Below are 26,808 nucleotides of genomic sequence, written 5' to 3'. Positions count from 1 at the left end.
CCTAATGCTTTTCTCCGGGCCCGCCCCTTTTGTCTACGTCACCCAAGAGGTGGAGCCTGCCAGAGAGAGAGAGAGAGCGAGAGAGAGAGCGCTTCGCTTTGCAGATGGTTAGGCAACTAGTCGCCTTTCTTTTTCGGGAGGGGGTGGTGGTGGACAGATTGCCTATAGGGCAGGGTTAGGCAACCTCGGCTCTTTTATGACTCATGGACTTCAACTCCCAGAATTCCTGAGCCCGCTGACTCAGGAATTCTGGGAGTTGAAGTCCATGAGTCATAAAAGAGCCGAGGTTGCCTACCCCTGCCCTATAGGGGCTCGTCATTTTCTCCTCTTTGCAATTTTGCCCCCGTTGGTCGGAAAAGCAAAAGAAGGAATCCTGGATTTGGGCTAAACAGGTAGAGAGCCTGTAAGATACACGCAAGACTTATTTTACCTAAATTAGATAAAATTATTAATAAAATAAGTAAATTGAAATCTGACTCACTACCTGAAAGTAGAAAAGAAAGATGCTCCTAACTTAATTTCCAATTGGCCAAACGATTTTTATATCAGAAACAATCAGAGATTCTTCACAAAAATAAATACTTGTGTTGAATCCATTTTAGAACCTCAATCAAATTAATTAACACCAATTGATTTTATATATATATCACCACTGGCTTGGGAAAAATTGGACCGTAATTTTGAATGCCTGGTGTTTTTATACACATACCTGGAAGAAATATTAAACCCAATAAACTAAATAAATATGAAATAGAAATTCAGCTAAGTCTAGATTGTACGAATACCATTTACTATACCTCCATAACATTGTTTTTGCAGTGCATTCTGAGTTCCACCACTTTTTGTTCTTCGCACTTTTTTCTGAAGTTCTGATAAATTTCATCCAGCCCCAACTTCCTCAGTCTTTTCCTCCTCTCAGTTCACACATTCTTCCTTCATACATTTGTTTTGTGACTTAATCTTCATTCATTCTCTGCATGTAACAAACTCAGTGTATTTCTTTAGTACAGAGGTCACTCATTTTTGTATTCAAGCCACATTCCTTCAGCACTCATATATCAATATCCATCTCTTCTTGCTTTCCCACACACACACACACACACTTCAAAATCATCTTAATCTTACAGAATTCAATTTAGTTTTGTTTTTCCTAGTAATACTGATTATCCTCACCTTATAACTAGTCATTTAGCGACCCTTTAAAGCAGGGCTTTTCAACCAGTGCTACGGGTACCACCTGTGGTACATTGGCACCTGGCAGGTGGTACTTGACCATCCTAGAAAAGGTAGTGGGGGAGGGGATTGAGCTGAACCGGTGGCAGCACTGCACAAGCCTGAGCGAGAGATGGCTGGAGCTGCAGGGCTGTCAGGGCTCAGCGGAAGTGCCAGGATCAGCACTTCTTCGGGGCTGTCAGGGTTCAGTGGAAGCTCCAGAATTAGCTCCAGGCTCCAGTTGGAGCTCAGCGCTGATCCTGGCACTTCTGAGCCCAGAAGCACTGATCAGCTGGAATGTTGCAGCATCTCCAGGGTCTTATGATTTACATTCAGATGCTTGGCAACTGATTCATATTTATGATGGTCAGTGTCCCAGGGTCATGTGAAGTGACCAAAACCTGCTGCAACCACCCTGCAGAGGGGGGGGGAAATAAAAACCAAACACCCCCCCACCCCACCCGTTGCCAATCCTCAACAGAAATGCTCACAACAATGAAAACCTCGGACAGGAGGAAGAGTGCCGCCGGGCAGAAAGGTGTCTTGCTCGGCTGTGGCTTGGGGGGCACTTTTTCCAGTGCCATTGTAACTTTGAACAGTCACTAAGTGAACTGTTGTAAGTCGAGGACTACTTGTACTTCATTACTTTTTTCTTTTTCTTTTTTTGGTCATCAAGTTTTTGACACCTTGCTAGTCTGTTGCCCATCTTCCCAAGTTATACAATTTCATTTACTATTTTTATCATTTATATAAAACTGGTAATCACTGTTTTTCTCTCATCTCTCTTTATATTGTATTAATTAATTTTGAAATTTATGCTCATTATATCATACAATACTAATATATGTTCAGTTTCTCAGTCAACAACCTGGCATTATCTGCATACAAAGTGCACATGGTCTTATTCCCTTGTGTTGAACGAGTCATTAACCATTTTATTTATTTACATATATGATGTAGGATTGGCAGACCGGGGGAGGGGTAAAAAGAGGGATCCGTTTAGATTAATTCTATAGTTCATAAGTGAACTAAGTCCCACCCCACCTTGATTGCTATTGAACCTTACCTAGCTCTCACCAAGTGTTGACTGTTAGTTGGGAAGACTCTTCTGCATAAATTGTACCTTCATGTGTAGATCTGTTTTTTCCCCCCACTCCTGACATACTTCCATCATGTACTGTTATTATATTTAGCAAATAATCACAAACTCCGCTCATCTCATAACTCTGCAAAATCAACATAACTACATTTTCTTTCATTTTTCAGTCTCTAAATAATCAATTTCTTTTGTACCTGTTTCACCCACACCTACCCATTCATTTCAACTAGCAATATAATGTTTCTCTGAATTGCATTTATTTAGAATACTGCAGTTTTCCCCAAAACTCATATCGGGTTCTCCCATTATCACCATTCACACTAGAAAGTAAATCCAAAGATGCTGTTTTCATTCGGCAACTGGACTTTGTTTTTCATTGAAGACATTTCACTTCTCATCCAAGAAGCTTCTTCAGCTCTCACTGGATGGTGGAGAATGGAAGGATTTTTATTCCTTGCAGACAACTGGTCATTTGCACACTTTTAGAGTGGTTGAGACCACCTGGAGCTTTATCTGTGTCATCAGAGTCACCCAAGTAGTGCAAATGGGTGTGGAGCCTGCTTGAAACTGCTGGAGATAGACGATGTTGTATCCCTCCCCCTGTTGAGACAGGGCTGTTCAATTTTGACATAGATGGCCTTTTTGACCCCTCTTTCAAACCAACGGTCCTCTCTGTCTAAAAAGTGGACTTTGCTGTCTTCGAAAGAGTGGCCTTGTGTCTTTTAAATGCAGATGGGCTGCTGAATCTTGTCTTGATGGGTTTGTTTTCCTGTGTTGTGCCATGTTTACGAAGTTGTTGTTTTCTTTCCCCAATGTACAGATCTGCACATGGCTCACTGCATTGTACTGCATATACCATGTTGCTCAGTTTGTGTCTGGATGCTTTATCCTTGGAGTGGACAAGGTTCTGTCTTAGTGTATTCTTGGGTTTGAAGTGTGCACATATGTTGTGTTGGCTGAAGATCCTCCTGAGCTTTTCCAATATTCTTGCAATGTAGGAGGGGGTGAGACCAAGGTGGGTGCCGGGTCTAAGCTTCACCGTCCCTCTCGGGCCACATAGGGGCCCCCCAAATGGCACGGACTGCCTGGGGCCTTGGGGCCCAGGCCCCTGGCCCGGCCCTCAAGTTCCCAAAGCCTGTGGCCCTGCTCAGCCCTGCTTCCCTGGGCGGCTGCCCAGCGCATCCAGCAGACCAAATGGTGGGCCTCCCCTCCTGCGCATCTGCCTTTGCCTGTTGCTTGGAAGGTTGGCCCAGCAGCCGCAGCACTCAGACCCACCTGTGCTGCACGGGCTACGCAGCCACGGGGTGCACTGGCTGAGGGGCTGACAGGCTGCTGCTGCTTCCGGGCATCGCATGTTCACCGCCTCTTGTGCGTGCGCCCACCCTGGCCGGGGTGGGCCGGAGCTGGTCCTTCGCCGTCCCCCTGGCCCAGATCTGGCCCACAGGCCTTGAGTTTGACATGTCTGCTCAAGTACCGTATTTTACGGTGTATAAGACAACTTTTTAACCCATGAAAATCTTCTCAAAAGTTGGGGGGTTGTCTTATACGCCCAGTCGTCTTATACGCCGGAAAATAGTACATAAATCAATCGAGTGCCCCCGTTCTTGCAAAGCAACTTCAAGCCTCCTTAGTCCAGTCCCCCCTCCAACGTGACTCTCCCTTCCCACCCCCAAGAGCCTCTAAGCCCCTTCCCTTCCCCCTTGCAAATGCCAGACCCCGGGAGCTCTTGCGTTTATTCCAAAGGGTGGGTGGAAGGAAAAGCCCCTTTCGGCTCCGGCGTGGCTGCAAGTTGACGAGCCCGGGAAGGCATGTCCTCCCCTCTCACTGTGGAGGAAGCAGGGCAGGCCAGCGTTGGGCGGGAGCCGGCAGGGCGGTCCTGCGCACGCGCGCGCTCCCCGGCTGCTAAGGAGTCCTCGGGGAGCTGTGGCAGGCGCCTCACGCCCTTCCCTCTCGAGGCGGCACCGGCGGAGCCGTCCGGCGTTGGGCAGGAGCCGGCAGGGCAGTCCTGCGCATGCGCACGCTCCCCGGCTGCTAAGGAGTGCTCGGGGAGCCATAGCAGGCGCCTCATGCCCTTCCCTCTCGAGGCGGCATCGGCAGAGCCGTCCGGCATCAGGCGGGAACCGGCAGGGCTTTGCACCATCTGCATCAGAGGGGTCTGAATCGGGCTTGTGTCGGACACTTGGCAACTGGCATGTAAGTATTTTCCAGCGTATAAGACGAAAAATCTTGAAAATCTTCTCAAAAGTCGGGGGTCGTCTTATACGCCCAGTCGTCTTATACGCTGGAAAATACGGTATATCCAATTCTCTAGAACCAATCTCACTATGGTGTGAAGAGTTTAAACTTTAAAAAATTAGCTTTACCAATAATGTCTGCTTTGCCAGTAATATGTGCATTTGCATAAAACCTATAATCTTATATTATTTTTCTCTTATTCCAAGTATTGAAATTTTGCTTCAAGTTTATATATAGCTGGATACTATGCTGACTGTATAAAGTGTATTTTAAAATTCCATTCTTGTCGTGAACCGCCCTGAGTCCCTAGGGAGAAGGGCGGTATACAAATTAAATAAAACGTAAACGTAAACGTAAACATAATATAAAGTATGTGAAGACAGATTTGACTGGTATTTAAAAATGTTTTGTTTTGTCTTACAATTGCTAAACATTAGCATCCATACTTGGTTTGATAGTAGAAAAATGGGTCACATTATATAAACTGCATATTGCTGTATGACTTGGACTAATTATATAATAATGTACTGTATTTGGATATCATTGTAAAAAGCCTATGATAAAAACACTCATAAACCTCTAAACCAGAGGTGTCAAACTCAATTTCATTGAGGGCCGCATCAGCATTGCAGTTGCCCCCAGGGGGCCGGGTGGGTATGGCCTACTGGGTGGGCGTGGCTAGAGTGCGTATGGCTTACTGGGTGGGCATGGCCAGCTCTACATCGTTCGCATCAATGGTGCCTATGGGGGCCTGGGCAGGAGTGGGACAAATCTGAGGGTCTCTGGCAGAAGGAGGGTCTCTGGGCCAGGGCCAAGGCAGTGGGGGCTGTTCCCTCACTGTTTCCAGGATGGCTTCGCGGGCCACATGAAACCACTTCGCGGGCCGGATCCGGCCCCCGGGCCTTGTGTTTGACATGTCTGCTCTAAACTGTTCTTGGAAAATTAATTTTTTGTACACATACACATAAAATTTTACATACAATGTGTGTTTTTTTTTGTTTCAATTACTCATCTTGTTGATACTCATAGATTCCTAGAATTCATACTATTTATAAATTACCATATTCACAACTGACAAATTTTAGCATTTTTAACAAAAGCAAAGAACAATTAAATCTGCACAAAGTTTTACTAAAAAATAAGAAATTTTATAAACAGTATTTACAATTTTACTTGCTGAAATATTCAGCATTTCAAAAACCCAGTCAAGTGAGTGTTTTCTCCATTATCATAATACTTAGTTCCATATTAACTATACAGAACATTTCAGTTTTCTTGAAAATTCAAAATTAAATACCGTTACTAGATACGTTGTTACTAAGGTAAAATTAAAAAAAAACAAAGAGGAAAATAGGTAGACAAAGATAAATTCAAAGCAGGCTGGCTATTTAGAACTCGAAGGGGGAAGCTAAAAATGAATAAACTCCCATAAATTAGGATAGTGAAAATGTGTAATAAAGTGTATTTTGGAAAAAACCCAACCTCTTTCATTCTAGAACTTGCAAAGTCTTATTTCAATAGAATCAAGAAGATACTGATTCTGTAGAATCAAGATTATGTGTCGTTTTAAGAAAGACTATCCAGAATAGAAGGAGCAATTACTATAATCCTAGAAGTCTTTTAGCTTCTTCACTTTGAGCCAGAAGAGCTTCACTGGCGTATTTTTGAAGAAGTTCCATCTTCTTTCTTCGGACGAGAGCTTCCTCAATCTGTTAAGTGAGCAACATTCAATTTGAAAACTTGCAAATTGGAAATTCTTTAGTAAAAGTAACTTAAGAAAATGACAGCATGATAACAGAATTAATTATGTAGGTCAAAAATTACTTTGGCCATAGAACCTGGAACCAAGTTAAAATACATTTTTTCAGAAATGAGTATAAAAATTAGTAAATTGTTCAACTGCAGCACCTTGCAAACACACTTACAAAAATGCATTCATACTATGCAAACAATCAAAACATGCCAATTAGATAACCTACATTTTAACTGTTTGCACTGTATGAATACATTTTAAAGGTTCTAATTTCCTCACTAATATTGAGCCTAAAGATTACATAGAACTTTAGCAAATCAAGTTTTCATATCAAAGGGAAGGGAAGGGAAGGGAAGGGAAGGGAAGGAAGGAAGGAAGGAAGGGTTAGGAAGATAATAACAGTGAGGGAGGGAAGGAAAACATAATGGGGAAGCCAACAGGAAGTTAGAAGTTCATTCTACTCCCATGGTCATTCTGTTTTCTATATTTAGGAAAAACACAATCTTTAAAACAAAGACCCAACAGGACACAGGTTGTCTAGTAAAGAATTAAATTCCTAATGAAGAAAGTGGTACGGTTACCATCTCTCCTTTTATTTCCAAGCGTATGTAAATACCCAACTATCAACAGGAACAGCATTTAGCAATAGCTCTTAGAATTATATACCGCTTTACTAAGTGGTTTAGTCAGCATCTCGCCCCCAACAATCTGGGTCCTCATTTTACTGACCTGGGATGGATAGAAGACTGGGTCAGCTTTGAGCTGGTGAGAATTGAACTGCCGAACTGCTGGCAGCCAGCAGAAGTAGCCTGGAGTACTGCATTCTAACCACCAGGGCTCTATTGCAGTATATTCTGAGGACATCCTCTTACTCTGAAATATACTAATGTTTTGCTGCAACTAGCGCACAAATCTACTTTTTTCAAAGTTAAACTTCTTGTATATCCTTTCTTCCCTCCTCATTAATTCCTCTCTCTTTATCCTTCTCTCTCCCTTTTTTTCTTCCTCCCTCCCTTTCAAAGTTATGCTTCCTGTATTTCCTTCACGTGCAGATCCTTACCTCCTGTTGTGATGGTACTGGGACATGAGCAATAAACTTCTGCTGGCTATCCTCACCATCAATTTTCGTTCCATTTTCTTCATCAGACTGCAAAGCATTGAGAAAATGCCGAATTCAAAGTTTGCTTAGCAAATCATTAGAACTTTGTCTCAAAATGAATAATTACCTGCTCTCCTGACTGCACTTCAGCCAGAGTCCAGCCAGAAATCAGAGTTAATTATATTCATGACGTATAAAATAGCATTGAAAAATGCTGGTGTATCAAATTGTGAATAGGTAGCTGCACATTTATAATTCGTCTTTATCACTCGTGTAGCTGCACATTTATTGTTAATCTTTTTATCACTCACTCTACATAACTATATAGTACACTATATAGTTTACTATGTATACTATATATAATATATACTATAAAATTGGAAAGAGATATACCTCGTTGTCATTTACTGCATAGATGTTTTCTTCCTCCTCCTCCTCCTCCTCTTCCTTGTCACCTCTTGCGAGATATGCTGCTCTCTCTACCTTCCACCTTTGCACTGCTTCTGCAATAACTGGGAAAGCAAAATAGCCACATTTGAAAGTTGTATCGAAAACCGCAAACTCGTAAGATACAGTAACTACTCATCGTTATAGTGGACATTCTGTTTATCTCTTTAAGATAAGTAAATATTGACTTACTATTGAAGTTTGTTTGCCACCACAATTATTTTTCTATTTATGATATATATTCTTCTTAGATGATTATGGGTACATTTAATATTCACTCTGGTCATACCAGACTGTACCATCTTTCTTTCAACAGATGACCCAGCGTGTCATAGGGTTGCTTAGTTTTATATTTACCCCTAAAAATATAAGCAACTAAGTTATGCAACTCAGAACTTATAAAAGGGAGAAGATCAATACGTGATGGTTGGAGTAAAAGAAATTTGTAAGCTGTAAAAAAAAGGAGGGGAGGTGTTTGTTTATAATTTTGTTTGTAATTAAGACTTATATAATTGTTCAGGACTCTGGGTGGCATATAAATTTAAAAGCAAATGCTTATACTGAACGAAAAGTAAATATGATAATAAATCTAACCCTAACATACCCAACCCAAAACATAAACCAGGTCGGTACACCAATGCCAGAATTTGGAGAAAAGTAAGTTTTCAGAGATCATTTAAAGCCTTGCAGAACAAGAAGAGTTTCTCTAACAGGACCTATTAAACAAATCAGTGAAAATCTGAAAGAACATAATATACCAAATGAACAAGAACTTTTAGTAAAGGAAGGAAAATATGATATACTAACTAGGTATAATTGAGACCCAGTTCGAAAGCACGTAAAAATGCAAGTAGAAAAATAGGGACCACTCCGGTGGGAAGGTAACAGCGTTCCGTGCGCCTTTGGCGTCTAGTCATGCCGGCCACATGACCACAGAGACGTCCTTGGACAAGCGCTGGCTCTTCGGCTTTGAAACGGAGATGAGCACTGGCCCCTAGAGTTGGAAACGACTAGCACGCATGTGCGGGGGAACCTTTACCTTTACCTTAAATTAACAGTTGAAGGGTACATAATTGGCATTATGTACCTTTTTCCCCCCGAAAGGAAAACAGCAGAAATAGAGGAGTTGCACTGAATATTAAAAATACCTGTATCTGCTTAGAAATCCAAATTAATTAACCTGATGATACAGTACAATGCATCTTGGTTAAAATTAGTGGAGGAGCGTCTATACAGGCTTAAGCATTTTAGATTCAAAGGCACAAAAGATTATTTGGAAGATGTGGGAACATGAATCTAGCACCATTTTTCAATTCCTTAGGCCAAATGTGTCATTGTCTAAGATCAGGTAGCAGATAAAGAGGGCAGCCATGTGATCCCAGAAAAAGGTGCTGCTGCTTTAAGGAGTTGCAGCCAAGTGTTAGCACCCTTTTGCTCTTTATTCTAGCAAAAGCTGCTAGATTCAATAACACCGAAGCACAATGGCAGGTTGAATCTGTCTGTGTTACCTTCAGATAGTATTTCTGATTGCTAATGTCTGGTTTAGAAGACAACACATCCCTATTTTTAAGAAACAACAACAACAAAAGATGAGTGTGTGTGGGGGGGGAGATCCATGAAATTATAAATCAGTCTCACACGAGGACCTCGGAAGACTCTTGCATGAATTACAGAGACTGACCCGTATGCATCTTGAAAAGAAACAGTCTTGGATTTATCTTAAACAAGTCTCACCAGGTTAGTCTTATCTCATGTTCTGATCGGGTAACTTCCTTAGTAAACTGTGTAAATGCAAGAGACATAGTTTCTTGATTTCAGCAAAACATTTAACCGAGTATCCTCTGGCACTATAGCTAACAAACTAGTTATACTGGGCTGGATGGCATGAAATAATATACATAGCTGGAGTGAAAGCTGTACTCGGTGCTTTCCAATGTTTCCTCATCATACTGTAGTGAGGTATTCAGTAGAGTTCGGTCCTTGGCCTTCTACGTACCTCAAATGGCACCAATAGGTTTAAAGAAATGGACTGCAGGAAATTAAATGAAATTTAACCAAAACAAATGCCAATTTCTTTGCGGAAGAATACACAGACCTACAAAGGCATTTGCACAGATGTGAAAAGAACCTTAGAATAATAGTTCATTGCAAAATGAACTTATTAGATCTAATTCTGAGTTCCACACTATGAAGGATTAGACTGAAAGACGACAAGCATGATCCAGGAACGAGAAATTAGTTCCTGTGAAAGGAAACGGTAACATATAGCCTTGACAAGAGAAGACTGGGTACAAGCAAAACCTGCTCTCTTATCAATCCAAAGGCCAAAACATAGAATAATGGATCTAAGAGATAGGAACACAGCTTTTGGCAGAAAAATCTGAACATTAAAGTAGACTGAAAATGGAATTAGAATCAAAAGGGAAGTAAACTCCCTTCCTCTTGATGTTTCAAGTGGTCTATGTAGGTACTGCATCTAAAGCATCTGTTGGAAGTGCTTTAATCTGGATTCCTAAACCAAGCAGGGGACTGGATTAAATGCAGCTAGTCCTCAATTTACAAGCACAATTGAAACCCAGATTTTAGTTGTTAAGTTGTTGCAGTCAAAACTCAGGTCACAACATGACTGGACTCTATTTTGAGACTGCTTTTACAGTTGTTAAGCCTGGCACCACCATCCTTAAGTGAATCATATGGTTGTAAATCTGAATCTTATCTTATCGAAAGGGTGTTTTTTGTCAAATGTGACTCCAAGATGCTGCAATCAGTGATAAATTTGAGCCGGTTGTCATCTGCCTGAAATCATGTGCGGTGGTGCAGCAGTCGTAACTTGAGGATGGTTCATGAGTAAAATTCCATCATTATTTTGGATGGTCATTAAGTGACTGGCCATAACTCAAGGACTACCCAGGGGTCCTTTCCAATTCCACAATTCTTTAAATCCATCTCATCTTATTATTTGTGTAAATCTTTGAAACACAACAGTATTCCGAATTCAAAAGCAACACAGCAAAGCGCTCTGTTGATAAGAAGTAAGTTCCACTGGGAGATCACTCACATTCAGTTAAGAGAATTTTAACAAAATTAAAAAAGGCAATTTCGTTATTTCCTTATTTCAGTTCATCTACTTTTATTTAGGCCCATTCATACTTAAAACACATGCATTAATTTCCTCTGTATGCATGTGATAAATGAGGATCCACATTCTGGAGTTAATTACCATGAAAGCAGATTCAGCCAGGCTTACCAATAAATGGCAGCAGCATTTACTGAACTGCATTACATAGCAGGAACAAAAACATCTGACTGCTTCCCAGAAAAAGGCTATACAATATAGGCATTTAGGCTGGAAAATAAGAGTCATTAAGTTGCCAATCTTGCTTATCAGCCATGGTACTGAAAATGTTTGGTACAAGAGATAATGTTTTAAAACTCGATGCAAATGTAGAGAGCCAGTTTGGTCTACTACTTGGTAAGGTATGCGGCTAGAAAGAGTGAGACCATGAGTTCAAGTCCTGACTTAAGCCATGAAAGCCAATTGGGTGACCTTGGGCCAGTCGCTCTCAGCCCAACCCATCTTACAGGTTGTTGTTGTTGTTGTGGGGAAAACAGGAGTAGGAAGGTGTGATGGATGTTTGCTAAAAAAGGTAAAAGGTAAAGGTTCCCCCACACATGTGTGCTAGTCGTTTCCGACTCTAGGGGCTGGTGCTCATCACCGTTTCAAAGCCGAAGAGGACGTCTCCGTGGTCATGTGGCCGGCATGACTAGATGCCAAAGGCGCACGGAACGCTGTTACCTTCCCACCGTAGTGGTCCCTATTTTTCTGCTTGCATTTTTTACGTGCTTTCGAACTGCTAGGTTGGCAGAAGCCGGGACGAGTAACAGGCGCTCACTCTGCTACGCGGCACTCGGGATTCGACCCGCCAAACTGCTGACCTTCTGATCGACAAGCTCAGCGTCTTAAAGGTAAAGGTTCCCCCGCACATGTGTGCTAGTCATTTCCAACTCTAGGGGCCGGTGCTCATCTCCGTTTCAAAGCTGAAGAGCCAGCGCTTGTCTGAGGACGTCTCCGTGGTCATGTGGCCGGCATGACTAGACGCCAAAGGCACACGGAACGCTGAGTTTATTGTAAGGCAGGAAATAAATACATAAATACAATATTTTTCCCCACAACAAAAATCCTGTGAAATAGGCTGAGCTAAGAGAAAGTGAAGACCCAGTGTCACCCAGTGAATTCCACGGCTGAAGGCAAACCACAAGCTGAATTTCCCCACTCCCAATTTGACATCTTAACCACTATGCTGTGGGTTGTATTAGTGGGTGAGCTGCACCTTCAGGTAGAATGACGACTTCATGTTAGATCCTTGGAACAATGAAGAAACAATTTGTTTTCTTGGTATCCCAACAACAAAGAAAAGAACAGTGAATACAGAGATAGACTTGCAGGGAGACATCAGCAGTTTGGGACCAAGACTATTTCCTTGCTTTAAGTCTTAACAGGTTTTCTGTAGGTTAGAAATTCTACTGCTTGCTAGTGCTTCAGGAAGACCAAGAGCTTCCTGCTCATTTAAGATAGGTCTGTTTGGTCATAAAACGCTACTACTCAATCCAGTGTAGTAATTAGCAAGAATCCCTTAACCCACAATTTAACCATGAATGAATAAGTGGGTCTGGCTCACTCTCAGCTGAGTGGAGGACATTTTCAGTCTACTTAAAACAATTCTTTTCAAAATGCAGCAATGTGCATGATCCATTGAATGAAAAGATGAAGTAGTAGTAAGCTTTTGGAATTTATACCTCTACTAAAAAATTCTATTTGAAAATCTGGACATATACATCTGTGATGAACCATCAAGACATTGAGATTCTGCTGATGTACCACTATCTACTACCCAGCACTTCTTTGTATTTCTGAAGTGATCTTTAAACTGATGGTGCTTACAGTGTCTCCTTCTAAATTTAGTGTATTGGGGGGACATCTAATGTTGGTATCTTATCAACAGGAACAGTTGGGGATTTAATGATTTCCAGAATGTTTACAAAATGTACTCTCAATTTAATTTTTGGTGACCAAGATAAATTTTTGTTTAGGAGTTGACAGAATGCTCTCACAGATAAATCATTCCCGTGAAAAACTGAAAATAGAAGGCTCCATTAAGAACTTTAACTCTGGAGTGTTCTAAGGCAGGGGGCCGCATGCGTCACGCCAAAACCGCGCCCACCCCACTGTCGGCAATGGGGAAAAAAACACAATACATCACATGTCACATGACGTCACGAGTTTGACACCCATGTTCTAAGGAGTTTTCTGCTACTACAGCTGAGCCTCATCTATTTGTGGAATGGAGCATTCTGCTCATACATGGGAGTTAGGAACTATCTGTGCTTTGACATCTTGCTAAAAATACATAGAAGTTGCAGATGAAAGGTACCACTGGCTTCACGCTAATGCAAGTCTTACTTCAAGATGCCAGTACAAGCTAATGACAGTGGGTAACATCATTATTCAAAATCTGGTGAATAATCTGGTTTCTAAATTATCAAATGAACTTTCAACAGATTCCAATAGTATCTATTTACTTTTTGGAATGGGACATGATGGTCGTACATACTTTAAATGCAAAAATTTTGAGTCTAAATTCCTAGCATTTATAATTCTTTTAGAAAGTTATCTGGCAACCTGCAATAGAAAATACAACAATTTGGTAGGCAATTTTGTTATGAATCTGATCAATGTCTGGAACACAAAAGCAGCCAAAGCTCTTGACATGATCACTCCCAACTGATCTTGCTTTTAGCTGAGTCCTCCAGGTGGTTAAGTAACAGAAGAGATCCCCGGAATATCACGGAGTAAGATGAAGACTGAATCTCACAGAATACAGCTGCAAGCTCATATTCAAGAACTGGAATATTTAATACAAGCTGTTTCTGGCTACCAAAACCCAGAATAAATGCTACTGTCAAAAAGCCGAGTTATTTCCTATACCTTTTTTTTCATGTTCCTGTTCCAGCGGTTCGAGGACACCATCATCCTCATCTCTGTAGCCATAGTATTCTGCATCAATAGCTTTCATGAGTTCAGCTCGAGTTTTCCGTGGAGGAGGAAGGGCTAGTGGAACAAATTAAATCGTTTTCAAAAAATAAAATAGAAGCATAAAAGAGCAGATTTTAGGTCACAGGTTCAATTAAAAGTTTACTAGTGCTTGTAATTAACTTAATCAAGCTAAAGCTTAGACAGAGTACTTCTTATGAGTACTTAATTTTTACTTCAGTCTCTACTCAAGATACAATCAAACTCTTTTTTGGGGGGATGTTTTGAATACTGCAGCTGCTGTGTTTGCTACTGTTACATAGATACCCATGTTCTACCATTTTATCATAACCTGAAGTTATCTAAAAAAGAATTACGATGTGGCACCACCCATGCTACTTCATAGAAACTTTCCAATTTTTAAATGCAAGGTGAGGTTAACATTCAATTTGACAAATATGTCTTATATTTGTTAAATTGAAGAACTGAAAAACTGAACTGAAGAAGCTTCTGGATGAGAAGTGAGACATTTTCAAGGAAAAAAAGCAAGAAATTCCCATTGCCTTTTGAAAAGCACCTGTGGGACAACCATGACCTGAATGACTGAGAATCTCCATACACATTTGACAAATTTGGTTATAATCATTTTGAAATAGTCCAGAAAAGCACCAATTATTTATTATGGATTTTATATATTTATATTGTGGAAGAGATAAGAAGTAGAATAAAAGATGACACTACAGGCGTTCCTTGGGTTAAGATTACGTTCCATTCCTAACTCTGTCTTTAACTCAGATTTGTACGTAACTTGGAATTTGTGCCTATGAACAAGCTACATATTACTAAAAATGGCGCTCAGCATTCTTTTTTGAGCTGATGAACCCCCGAAACCGTGCAATATTTTTATGAACCACTGAAACTGTGCATTTTTAATACCTACAAACTCTGTGTTGTGTGCCAGATGCATCCTTTCCCAGACAGGGAGGCTCTCCACTTAGTCATTCAAGGGGCTATCCTCGAAAAGTATCTATAATCTTCAGCTGGTGCAGAATGCAGCTGCACAAGCCATACTGGATGCTCAGAGAAGGGCACATGTAACACTTCTGTCCCACAAACTGCACTGGGTGACAGTTTGCTTCTGGATCCAACTCAAGGCTTTGGTTCTGTCTTATAAAGCCCTACTTGGCACGAGGCCAGGCTATCTGTGGAAGTGCATTTGTCCCATCACATTAGCCCGCCAGCAGGTCAGATACGTTGCAGACCCCATTAGTTAACAGACTTCAATTGGCGGGGTCTAGGAAGAGAGCGTTCTCTGCCATTGCCCCTGCCCTGTGGAATATTTTCTCCCGCTGGAGGTGAGACAGGCCTCCCCTCTCCTGGACTTCCAAAAAAGAGTTAAAACATGGCTCTGTGATCTCACAGGAGTAGCTCAAAGGAACATATAGCCCTGGGGCTGATTAGTGCCCTGAGAATCCTCCCTTCACCTTTTTAATTCACTTTTAATAGGTCTTAATTATTCTTGCCTCCTTCTAAAATTTCAATTCTAGCTTAATCATTTTCACATACTATTTTTATATTTTGACGTTTTATTGTATAGTTCCTCTTCGAGGGAGATGGGCGATTCAGAAATGCAAAAAAAACAAAAAAAAAACAAATAAGAAAACTGTGTAGCTTCAGTGGTTCATCAGCTCCAGTAAGAACATTTTTAGTAACAGGCAGCCTGTTGGTAAGTATGGGTTGTCTGTAAATCTGACTTTCTTAATACAGGGTCTGCCTATACTGACTCTCTGTACTGGAGCAAATAAACTATTGCAATCACGCTAAAGGCTGAGAATTTTTAACTGGGGTTTTTATTTTTAGGGATAATTTAATCTTTTTTAATTGTTTTTTAACTTTTGTATTTTGTATTGGTTTGATTTTAAAATACCCTGTAAACCGCCCTGAGTCCTTCGGGAAAGGGCGGTATATAAATCTAATAATATATATATATATATATGTATGTTTCAAATGTTAACTATTTAGATTACCTTGCTAGGCCCCAAACATGGGGCAAATCTTTATTTCCTGTTTTCAGCCTATCTTGAAGGCTATCAAACAGGCAGTAGTCACACCGGACAATTCATATATTTGTGTAAATTACTAACAAATTCTTTGTTAGTAATTTACACACACACACACACACACACACACACACACACACACACACACACACACACACATATATATATGTATATATATATATATATATATATTATATGGTGGGCCAAGGAATGCAAAGACAAGATTGACCGATTAAATTTCATTCATTTCTAAAACAACTCTGACTTCACAAGATCAAAAAGCAGGAAAATAAATAGCATTTTATCTTAAAAGAACTTTAAACACAATGACGTTTACATGCAATGTATTAGCATTACGGTAACAGTCCAATCAACATGCAGATACTTACGTTCTTTTTCAAAAAGCTCTCGAACGCCAGGTAGGTCTTTAGCTGCTCCAAAGTATTTATAGCCTCTGTTTCCTGGAACTTCTTTCCCTTCATGGTCAAGCATTTTAGGACCAATTCTCTATAAAAAAATGTTTTTTTAAAGGGAGATGAGCCGTAAACCTTTTTTTAAAAAACCTATCTATCTCTGTAAACAAAATTTCACATGACTTCAGATAATTTTAACCAACTGATGTGACCAGGATCTGCCCAAATTGTGCAGGAAGTAGTGAAAGAAATTATTTCAACAGGGAGACTAAAATATTTGAACTAGCAATTTATCTGAGTGGTTCTTTTACCAAATATTTTATTAGCAACTTAAGAATAATACATTTATACTTTTTGCACCTTCTCACAGGTATTATTGCATACTCACTGCATAATCAGGTCCTCCCAGCTCCTTTATACGGACCTCCCAGTGTCCCTTCTCTCTTAGGAGTTTGTTAATTTCATCATTCAAATCACGAATTCTGAATTCACCTAAACCAGCTATTTTTAAAGAAGAAAATACTGTTTATCATGTGTTCTTTTCAAACTGAAACAATACCGTTTTCTATCCTGAAAATCTGTGGGAATTATAAAAGAGCTGTCATATTGCTTTACTCCTTTCGATAACTTCTCTTTGCTTCTGGATAATTATAATGGCCCTCAAATTATTAAAAATTTTAGTATGTTTTATATAAAAATGGCAAATCCTCTCAGATAAAATTACAATTTAAATATTTATATAGGTTTACTGAACAGTATCAAGTCAAGGAGGGACGCGGTGGCTCAGTGGGTTAGGACGCTGAGCTTGTCGATCGGAAGGTCGGCAGTTTGGCGGGTCGAATCCCGAGTGCCGCGTAACAGAGTGAGCGCCTGTTACTCGTCCCAGCTTCTGCCAACCTAGCAGTTCGAAAGCACGTAAAAATGCAAGTAGAAAAATAGGGACCACTCCGGTGGGAAGGTAACAGCGTTCCGTGCGCCTTTGGCGTCTAGTCATGCCGGCCACATGACCACGGAGATTTCCTTGGACAAGCGCTGGCTCTTCGGCTTTGAAACGGAGATGAGCACCGGCCCCTAGAGTCGGAAACGACTAGCACGCATGTGCGGGGGAACCTTTACCTTTACCTTTTTATCGTCAAGGAGGGTAGAGGGAGAAAAGGGTAAAAGAGCGCATTTTACAGATGTTTTTGAATACTGGCATCAATTTATCCTCATAAAATTGGTACCATACTTCTTAATTAACAACTAGGAAAAGGTGCAAATTTAAATATTACTGAAAACTAAATTCTACAGTTGCAGAAGGATACTAAGACTACTCCCATCATTAGGAACTTACCATTTTGAATTTGGGCCACTTTCTTGGAAATTTCACCAATAATCTTTTGAAAAGAGACAATAAGCTATGGTTAGTTCTTTTCTTCGAAAGAGTAGCAAAGTACTGTTTTACACTGTGACATCTCATGTTTAGAACTGTAAAATTCTTGGTTAATATCTGAGCTTGGTAACATCTTTAGCAAATGATGTTAGCAAATTTTACTAAAATTTTATTTGCAAGCTGCTGCTCATTTCACCAGATGCAACATAATCAGATATCATAGACATAGCTTTCCTCCTGTACTGGTTAACATCTGTACCATTATTCTGCTTTGTTAAAGTCTGTAATGTTTGATTGATAGAAGGGAGACCAATTATTTTGGTGACCACATGCAAAACCCCCAAATGGGATGATTTTAAATATTAAACATGAATTAAAAATATTTCCTCAGCCCACTTATACTGCTTAAAGTGCTAACAATAACTAAAAAAGTTAAATGTTTATATTTTAATTTTATTGCTCCATTTGAATATTGAAAAAGAATTGGCTGAAAGAATAAATATAAACAATACCTTTAATGTCACATTAAATCTTAGTTTTAGCCATTTGTGCTTTTAGTGTACCTGAACTGCTAGGTGACATTTATATGGTAATACTGAATATATGTCCAATGCAACACAGTTCATGTTAATAGAATCCACCTAATTTATTTATTTTCAATACAAAACCACTCTGGATCAAAGCCACTGTCTTTCAATTATTATTCTGATATTCTTTAATAAACAAAATATCTGTATTTTACCTAATTCATCAAGCAGTTGCCCATACATCTTATGCCATCTGTCAGACTTGAATATTTTTTGTTGTTACTGTAACTAATATATTTATTTCAGTGTACTTTGACCACAAGACCACTCTTCCATAAATTAAGTTATTTAATTCATTTATCTGTTCATCTTCCCTATGTATAAAATAATATGGCTTTCTTATATCACTTGTGTTTATGTCATGTCTGAAGTATCTGTTCTCTAACAAATGTGCGTACACAGAGCAGACACCCTTGGATCTAATGATATTTTAAATACTTACTTATATCTTTTTCACTTCCCAGTAGTGCACTGCAATGTGGTGACATAACACTATTTCTTTAGGCCTCTAAAGAAAAGGAAGTAGAGGTAGTCCTTGAGCTACAACCGTAACTGGAACCATAATTGCTGCCATAAAGCATGACATCACATGACCACATTGCTCAGTGACAGCAATCTAAGCAGTTCTGGTTGTTGTCCTAACTCAGACAAGTGGGCCGTCAAGTGAGAAGTGGAAGGAGTTTCAAGTAAAGAAGGCAAGGGTGCCACAGGGAGATGGGGAAGGCCTTAGGAGGCTCAGCACAGGCTGCACACAAGGGAAGTACTACAGTGCAGTGTAAACTCAGGAAGGCTGGAGAAAAAGAGCACAGGGGACATGTGTGCATGTGAGGGCAAGGAGGCTGGGAAAAGGAAGCGCAGGTTGCGCGCGAGAGCAGGGAGGACAGGGAAAGAGGTGCAGGGTATGTGCAAGCTTAAGGAGGCTGGGGCAAGATGGCACAGGAAAACCAAAGAAACAGTGTGTGGGGTCTGTGTGAGTGCAGAAAGGCTGGAGAAAGAGGATGTGAGATGTGTGCATAGGAACCTGCGACCAAGGAAGACTGGGGAAAGAGGGCACAGGATAAATGCAAGCGAAGAGGCAAAAAAGGAAGTTGTGGTGATGTGAGTGAAGGCTGGGGGTAGGGAAGACTTATCTGAGCGACTTGCAACCTTTCCTGCCAGCTCCTCCATTGACTTTGCTTGTGGGACACCGACAGAGAAAGTCACAAATGGTGATCACATAAGCATGGGGTGCTGCAACCAATCACAAGTGCAAGTTAGTTGACAAGTGCTTGAATTTTGTTCATGTAACCACAGGGATGCTACAACAGCCAGAACTTTGAGGACCAGTTGTAAGTCTCTTCAGTCAGCACCAGCATAACTTTGAATGGTCTCTGAACAATTAGTCATAACTCAAGGACTACCCGTAAAAATATGCAAGCAAAGTTAATTTTACAGATTTAAATTTGATACATGATCTCAAAAGAAAAATACCTGTCGTCTCCATTTCTCAGCTTTTGGCAATTCATTGCATTCTGATGCAAGGAAAGGTCTTCGCTCCTATTGAAACAAGCAAATGCATTACCATTATCCTAGCATTAAGCTATGTACTTTCCAACAACTTATTTTTGTTTACTTACATAGCTAATGTATTTGCTTTCTTACATCCATGACAGGTCGGATAGAAACATAATAGTTACTTTATATTAATTTAACAACCAATTGAAAGAAAACTTTGTTGCATAAATGTTAAAATTAAGGATCACATGGCTATCTAATGATATGGGTATGAAATTGAGTTCAACCCATGATAGAATACTATATCAATGGACAGCCATGTGATTCTCAATTTTAATTTTTATGCATAGATCAAAATGTCAAATAGCTGATTTTCTGCTAAGAAAAATATTGAGCTGAAAAGTTAGAGATTCCATTCCAGTTGTCCTTTATTGATCATAAGCGAAAACATATGAATATCATTAATTGTTTTCTAAAAATAAATTTATCAGAATGTTGAGTATTTCAGAGAAGCTTGATTTCTATAAAGCACATGACTTCTTTAGCTTACAGTACTGAAACAAAGACTGCTCTACAAGACTAGTATACATTATTAGAAGCTTCCTGTGCATCATTCTCAATTTTTACTTGAACATTACATTTTAAAAAACAAAATCGTTCAAATCTTTTGTTACAGTTAATGGAGATTTATATTACTTATTTCAGATCTGTCCCATGAATTAGGTGGGATCTTATTTATTTTCATTTCTAGTCAGCTGTAGTCAATTCATCTAGTAGTTCATACAATACAAAAGAAGTTTTAAACACTCACAGATGTAGAGATAAAATAAAAACAGTTAAAACACAAGCAACCTTGCATATCCTCTTTGTTCTGAAGAACTTTTTAGAATCAATTTTACATGTTATAAATCCTAAAGTTGCCTATTTCGTGATAAAATTTTGCTCTGTATTTAGCAAAAGGAATATGCCACGAGAAGATCACCAGCATGAACAGAATGACTATCTGCAGAAGCAATCTTGCTTAGATATGTAAATTGCTAAATATTTTATTTTGTTCCTTTTTTATTATATTGAATTTCAATCAATGACTGCAATAGTGCTTTCATTTAAATCACACATACAAAATACATATAACATCTACAAAACTGGGAAGAGAAGGTAAATGTATATATTAGAACATTACATACAGCAGCAGCTAACTTTAGAACTCAGTTTGATGTTCAGGCATCACATTATTAAGCCAGGGCATGCAGAAATGTTCTCCACATGCATACAAGCAAAGCAAGAAGTCTCTAAATAACCAATTTCAAAACTAATGTCAGCACAAGCCACATTATTTCACAAATAATCCTAATGGAAAAAGCAACACCGTGAGCCTTTTAAAAAGGTATGGCCATCTTGATAAACTGAGCAAGTTGGGAGGAGTGCTTTGTGAAGTGCTCCTTCAAATGGTTTGCATTGCCCAAACACTAGCACATTAACTATACTGATCGTTACCACAATTTAATCAGGACCTTTGTGGTATATATCGTGAAAATGTTGAACGGCTATTTACACAGAAAAATATCTTGCTAGTCCCAGCTTTTTGGGTTGAAATTGAGATAAAATAATTTCATATCAATCAGCCAAGATTAACATCTGCATTTCTAGACTGAATTGCTAATGTTATTTTCAAGAGCCCATTTGTATGTTTGCCTTCTCAGTGGAGAGTAGCCTCTGTAATTAAATGTAGTTTATATATGTTTAACTATATTGTTACCTTAACTTTTCCTTCTTCTAGCTGAGCTTGGCGAAACCTTGCCAAAGCAGTCCTAAAAGGAATAAAACTTAGTTCAATGTCTGTTGTTTAAAAATGATTTACAAACATCAATTTAGATGATTGGTACTGGGTAAATAAAGAGATCAATGTATTTCTGTAAAGCAGTTTGCATTCGTTATCTGAAAAGTTGTACAGACTTTAGTTACTAAACATAGAAAAATGACTTAAGATTATAGTTGGAACCGTTTAAAGTAGAACCTCATTGTTTTAAGTTTTTTAAAAAATGTCCTTGTTCCTTAAAAATATTTTAAATATAAAATTCTAAATAACCAGACAAATATCAAATCCTCCCACTGTATGAGTAAAGAAAAACAAAATTCACAAAGTGATTAAGCCTTATAAATATAAAAACATGAAAGAATGCCAGGAACTTACTGGACTAATCCTTTCACATGTTCTGTGCTAGATTATCCAACACATTTAAGCTTTCAATACACCTTTTAAACTGTATTTTGTATTCTGTAAGAGTTTATTTTTCTCTTTGGAAATGGAGATTAAAAGCAACTCCCCACAAAGACCTTGGTCTACATTGGCCTACAAACCACAGTCATATTTTCTTAATCAAAGGACATTGAAACTACAGTATATATGAATGATATCCTGTTTTCTCCACTAGTATTTGGAGGGAAGTTATTTCTCTCAATCATTAAAATGCTTTTATGCGTAGAATAAATATAACAATTAGTTTAACTGTTAAAAAAACAGGCTGACAATTTCTCAGAATTAAAAAAAACAAAATTCAAATTTACTTACATGGCCTTTTCTGCATTTCGAGCCTTAAAGAAGGGAGAGAATTATTTGTTTTAAATGAATACTAATAAAATGAAGTTTGGAGAAATTTTACAAGAAGAAATAAAAAATCCTGTTAGATCAATACAGTATGAACATCCAATGCTTCCAGTGCTAAGAGTTGCAATTATAATTTCACATATGTCGCTCTTCAGAAATAGATTTGATCATTACTAATTATTGAGTTGTGAGTTGATGTTCCAGCCATTCATTGTGTCACATCTGATGTGAAACTAAGGAGTTTGGTCTAGTGGCTAAGGCACCAGCTAGAAAACAATGGCCATGAGTTCAAGTCCTGACTCAAGTCATGAAAGTCAGCTGGGTGACCACAGGCCAGCCACTCTCTCAGTTCAATTCAACTCACAGGGTTGCTGTTGTTGTGAGGAAGAATAGGAGGAAGGTGTGCAGGATATGTTCACCACCTTGAGTTATTTTTGAAAATAATAAGGGTAGGATATAAATAAATGAATAAAAAAATAACTTAATAACTAAAGACACTCCCTATTGGTCTACTGCAGGGGTGTCAAACTGCTGGCCCATGGACCAGAGTTGTCATGGCAAAACTGTGCCCACCCCATTGCCAGCAATGGAAAAAAAGTCGCAATACGTCGCAATGTCAAGTGACATTGCGAGTTTGACACCCCTGGTCTAATGAGACAACTGGATTGATGCCATTCTAGCAGTCAATCACAACACAATCAGGTATCCAACAGAATAGAACATAATAATGCACAGAACTAGAAATCATCAACTAGGAATATGAAAAACATACAAAACCAAGCAAATAATTGTGCTTGTGATAGTCATGACGGAACTAGTTTTTTTTAAAAAAAATCTAGAAATAACATAGTTGATAGTTAATAAATTGCAGGATTCAAAATGAGTTTTATTCCTGCAATTTTAAAAGAGTAATAGCCTGGTTCCAAAAGGAAAACAGCATTAACGAGTGTGTGTAATCCACAGAACAATAAACTAAAATTGCTATGAAAAATCCAGTTATACACAATTTCTTAACGAATTCAAGGGCTATTATTAAACATAGTGCTGGACACTAGGAGCTATCCACTCATAAGAAAACTAGTGTTTTTAAAAATATGTATTCATTTTGCTGCACTCTTATGGGTTGGCAGGTCAAATATTATATTGAGTTGCTAACTCTGCACAAAACTACAGATTTTTTTGCAAGCAATCTTCAATGGCAAGTCTTGTATTTTCCTTCAGGCCCTACAGACTCATTCTTATACACTTATACATCTTCTCCAAATCTAACCCCATTATACAATGGTATTATTGTATAAGACAGCGAAGGACGATAACTTCTGTTCGATTCTCTCCCATGCGCTTCCAGAAGAGCGTTCCTTCACATGTGCATGCCTAACCCCGGCCATATAGAAACTGGCAGAAGATCAAGCGTCATGAAGACAAAGCACAGGAGAAGTCATTCTGGATCCCGCGATCCAACACGAACCTCGCCTCCCACCCACTCACCATGGTTGCAGCCGCGGCAGAACACCACGCTACCCCGAAACCTGACGCCCAGCCGAAAACGTATCTTGAAAAACACGATAACCCGGAAGAGATTGATCGGTAATCGACAGCAGTAAGTTGTTCTGCCTTCTACTCCTTAAGAGCGATTTCCGGTTGTCTATTGCAGTTTGCGTAGACTGCCACGAATAGGCAAAAGCGCTAATAGCGTATAAACTCTTATATAAGAGCTCTGATAGGCTTAGAGCAGGGGTCTTCAAACTTGGCCCTTTTATGACTTGTGGACTTCAACTGGCTGAGGAATTCTGGGAGTTGAAGTCCACAAGTCATAAAAGGGCCAAGTTTGAAGACCCCTGGAGCCTTAGAGATTTCGTCGTATCGCCTCTCATTCTAGCACTCATTGACGTTTTCCAAGCAGGGCCTTTGTTTCTCGACCAGTTCTTTATATGCCATCTCCCGCCTAAGAGCGAGCCCTGCCGGGGATTCTCAGGCGTAGCGGAGCTAAAATTAAAACTTGAGGGAATTGGCGGGCTGAGATCTACAGAAGTAGCTGCTCCTTGAAAAAGGGAGTCAGGAGAAAACTTAAGGAAAAAGGAAAAGCTTTGCTTGTTGAAAACATGCGATGGATTATCTTTGCTTCTGTTTCTCCTTTTTAAAGCGAAGTTAAATTTATTGTATTCTATAAACTTACTTTTTATTTGTACTACTTTTGTGGGTCAAAAGATGCTTTCATGTAAAAAGCAGCGTAAAAATGCAGTGTCGCTGCTTTTAATATCTCTTATTAGTTGAAGCTTTACAAGCATTAATATCTCTTAGCTGAAGCTTTACAAACAAGTGCAAGTTTTGAGTTTCCAAGAATTCTTTACTAGTCAATCTGATTAAAAATCCAGCTTCTAATCATGGATCACTGAAACAGGCAACGCTGTAATTATTGGATTAATAGAAAGTACTTTCAGATATAGTTTGATAAATGGCTCTAAGCTTTTTAACTGGCAGGGTATGAAAGTGAGGATCCTGCTCTCATAGGTGGTGGGTGTACCATTTTTCAACAGGTTCGTTTCCTGGTTCTTGTCACTAATGTTGGTGTTCCAAAAACTTCAACTTTTAGGTGTGCTGCATTTGTCATATTCTGGGTGACTACACTCTATAGTGGTGAGATGCTTTGGAAATCCTTCCAACTATCTTAAGTATGCAGCACCATGACATAGGTATGTAATTGAAATTTAAGGACTACTAATCAAGATAGAGTATATCACGTCTTTGCTAGACAGCATGTAAAGTTTTAGGTTTAGTAACTGGTGGCATCTCTCTTAACAATTACTTTAGATAAATGATCTCTGTATTTGTTGACCAATCCTGCACATGTTGGAGATTTTCTCATTCTTTACAATACTGTGGCTGCTTCGCATCAACTGCTTGCTTCAGATCATACTACAAACCGGATAAAGGTCAGGGCTTTGACTTGGTCATTCCAAAAATGCTTCAGCTATTCATCTGTAAGATTTAGTTTTGGATTCTGTTGCAAATCAGTCATTTAAACTTCATACTACTGATTTCCCCAACATTCTCCTGTAGAGTATGCTGATGCAATGCAGAGTCTAATACTCTCTCAATGATTTCAAGCAGCCTTGATCCTGAGGTTGAAAAAAAACCCAAATCGTTACTCCCATTGGGATGGGTTCCTTTTGTTGAAATTTTCATTTTTTTTCTAAACATACAATTTCTCATTAGTGACACAAAGTTGTTTTTAGTCTGTCCTCAGAAAGTGTTTCCAACAACCTGCCCCATCACCCAGGTTGTCCCTTGGCAAACATATTTGACTGCTTTTTAGAGAGCAGTGGTTTCCAATTTGATGTTGTCCAAGTGAATTCTTGTTTGCTGTTTTTCTGGTCTCATTTAACACTGACATGAGGCAATATGAGTAACATGCAAATCGCTTGCTATTGAGGATCTTTGTAAATTTCGTTTGTATCTTATTGGGATAAAATGCTGGACATACCTTTTAAGAAAGGAATGATGGGCGTTGCACCACTTTCTAGTCCTGGTTTGGCAATGGTTAGAATGCAGTACTGCAGGCTACTTCTAGCTGATTGCTGACTACCAGCAGTTTGGCAGTTCAAGTCTCACTGGCTCAAGGTTGAATCAGCCTTCCAAGATTGGTAAAATGACCCAGATTGTTGGGGCAATATACTGTTAACCGCTTAGAGGGCTGTAAAAGCACTGTAAAGTGGTATATGTGTAAATGCTATTGCTGTATTTTTCAGTTTCACGTACTTCTTGAGTTGTTTTCCCATTTAAGATTTCCATCCATAGAATTTTTTTAAAGACGAGTTTTTTAAAATCAGCTCTTTTGAAGTTTAAGGCACTGGCTAGATTGTTCTGTTGCTTGTGTTTGCATTATATTGAATCCCAATATGAAGTGGTCACTCGAAGTTCAACTCCATCACTTCTCTATTAGTAAGGATTAGGTCCAGTATAGCTTTTCCTCTAGTTCCCTCTTCTACCTTTTGGATGACAAAGTTGTCAGCTAGGTTGGCTAAAAATGTTTGATTTCCCACTTGCTGCAGTTTGTCTCCCCATTGATATCAGGGTAGTTAAAAGACTCCTATTACCGCTGTGGTATATTTCCTACATAGTGCTATTGCTGTTTATGTGATTGTGAATTGATGGAAACAAAATTCTTTAGCAGTGACTTTACAGCCTTCTCCATCCTCAACAACAATTTTTCTGTGGTTGAGATCTCTTTTGATCAGGGCATGATGCACTTTCAAATCTGAATTCTGAGGAAAACATAATGGCAACCAATGTTTTTATATGAGAGAACATATAATGTCACAGATCAAGTTCTGATATTAAGTCACAATACTGCTAGATTAGTCAGTTCTAAAAGATTGATTTTGGTCACCTATGTAA

The 26,808-nt window shown here is 39.2% G+C and overlaps 1 protein-coding gene across 2 annotated transcripts; it reads right to left on the bottom strand.

The window, feature by feature from the left end:
- Window positions 1–5,661: 5,661 nt before the first annotated feature.
- ISY1 (ISY1 splicing factor homolog) lies at window positions 5,662–25,994 on the bottom strand. 2 transcript variants are annotated; one of them, XM_081318632.1, is made up of 11 exons: window positions 25,895–25,994; window positions 22,375–22,397; window positions 21,562–21,613; window positions 19,779–19,844; window positions 17,683–17,725; window positions 16,738–16,850; window positions 16,326–16,443; window positions 13,832–13,954; window positions 7,792–7,910; window positions 7,360–7,446; window positions 5,662–6,255 (listed from the first exon to the last, which is right to left on the bottom strand). In XM_081318632.1, coding segments are annotated over exons 2-11 (831 nt in total). In that variant the 5' UTR covers window positions 22,377–22,397; window positions 25,895–25,994; the 3' UTR covers window positions 5,662–6,147. The 2 variants fall into 2 exon arrangements, with proteins under 2 accessions (XP_081174758.1, XP_081174757.1); XM_081318631.1 differs by lacking the exon at window positions 25,895–25,994 and adding an exon at window positions 23,899–24,014.
- Between the last annotated feature and the right edge of the window lie 814 nt (window positions 25,995–26,808).

This window comes from Vipera berus (genome assembly GCF_964194415.1).
Source record: "Vipera berus genome assembly, chromosome: 2".
Classification (NCBI taxonomy): Eukaryota; Metazoa; Chordata; class Lepidosauria; order Squamata; family Viperidae; genus Vipera; species Vipera berus.
The sequence above is the reverse complement of the archived record's forward strand: the minus strand, read 5'-3'. Positions and strand labels throughout refer to the sequence as shown.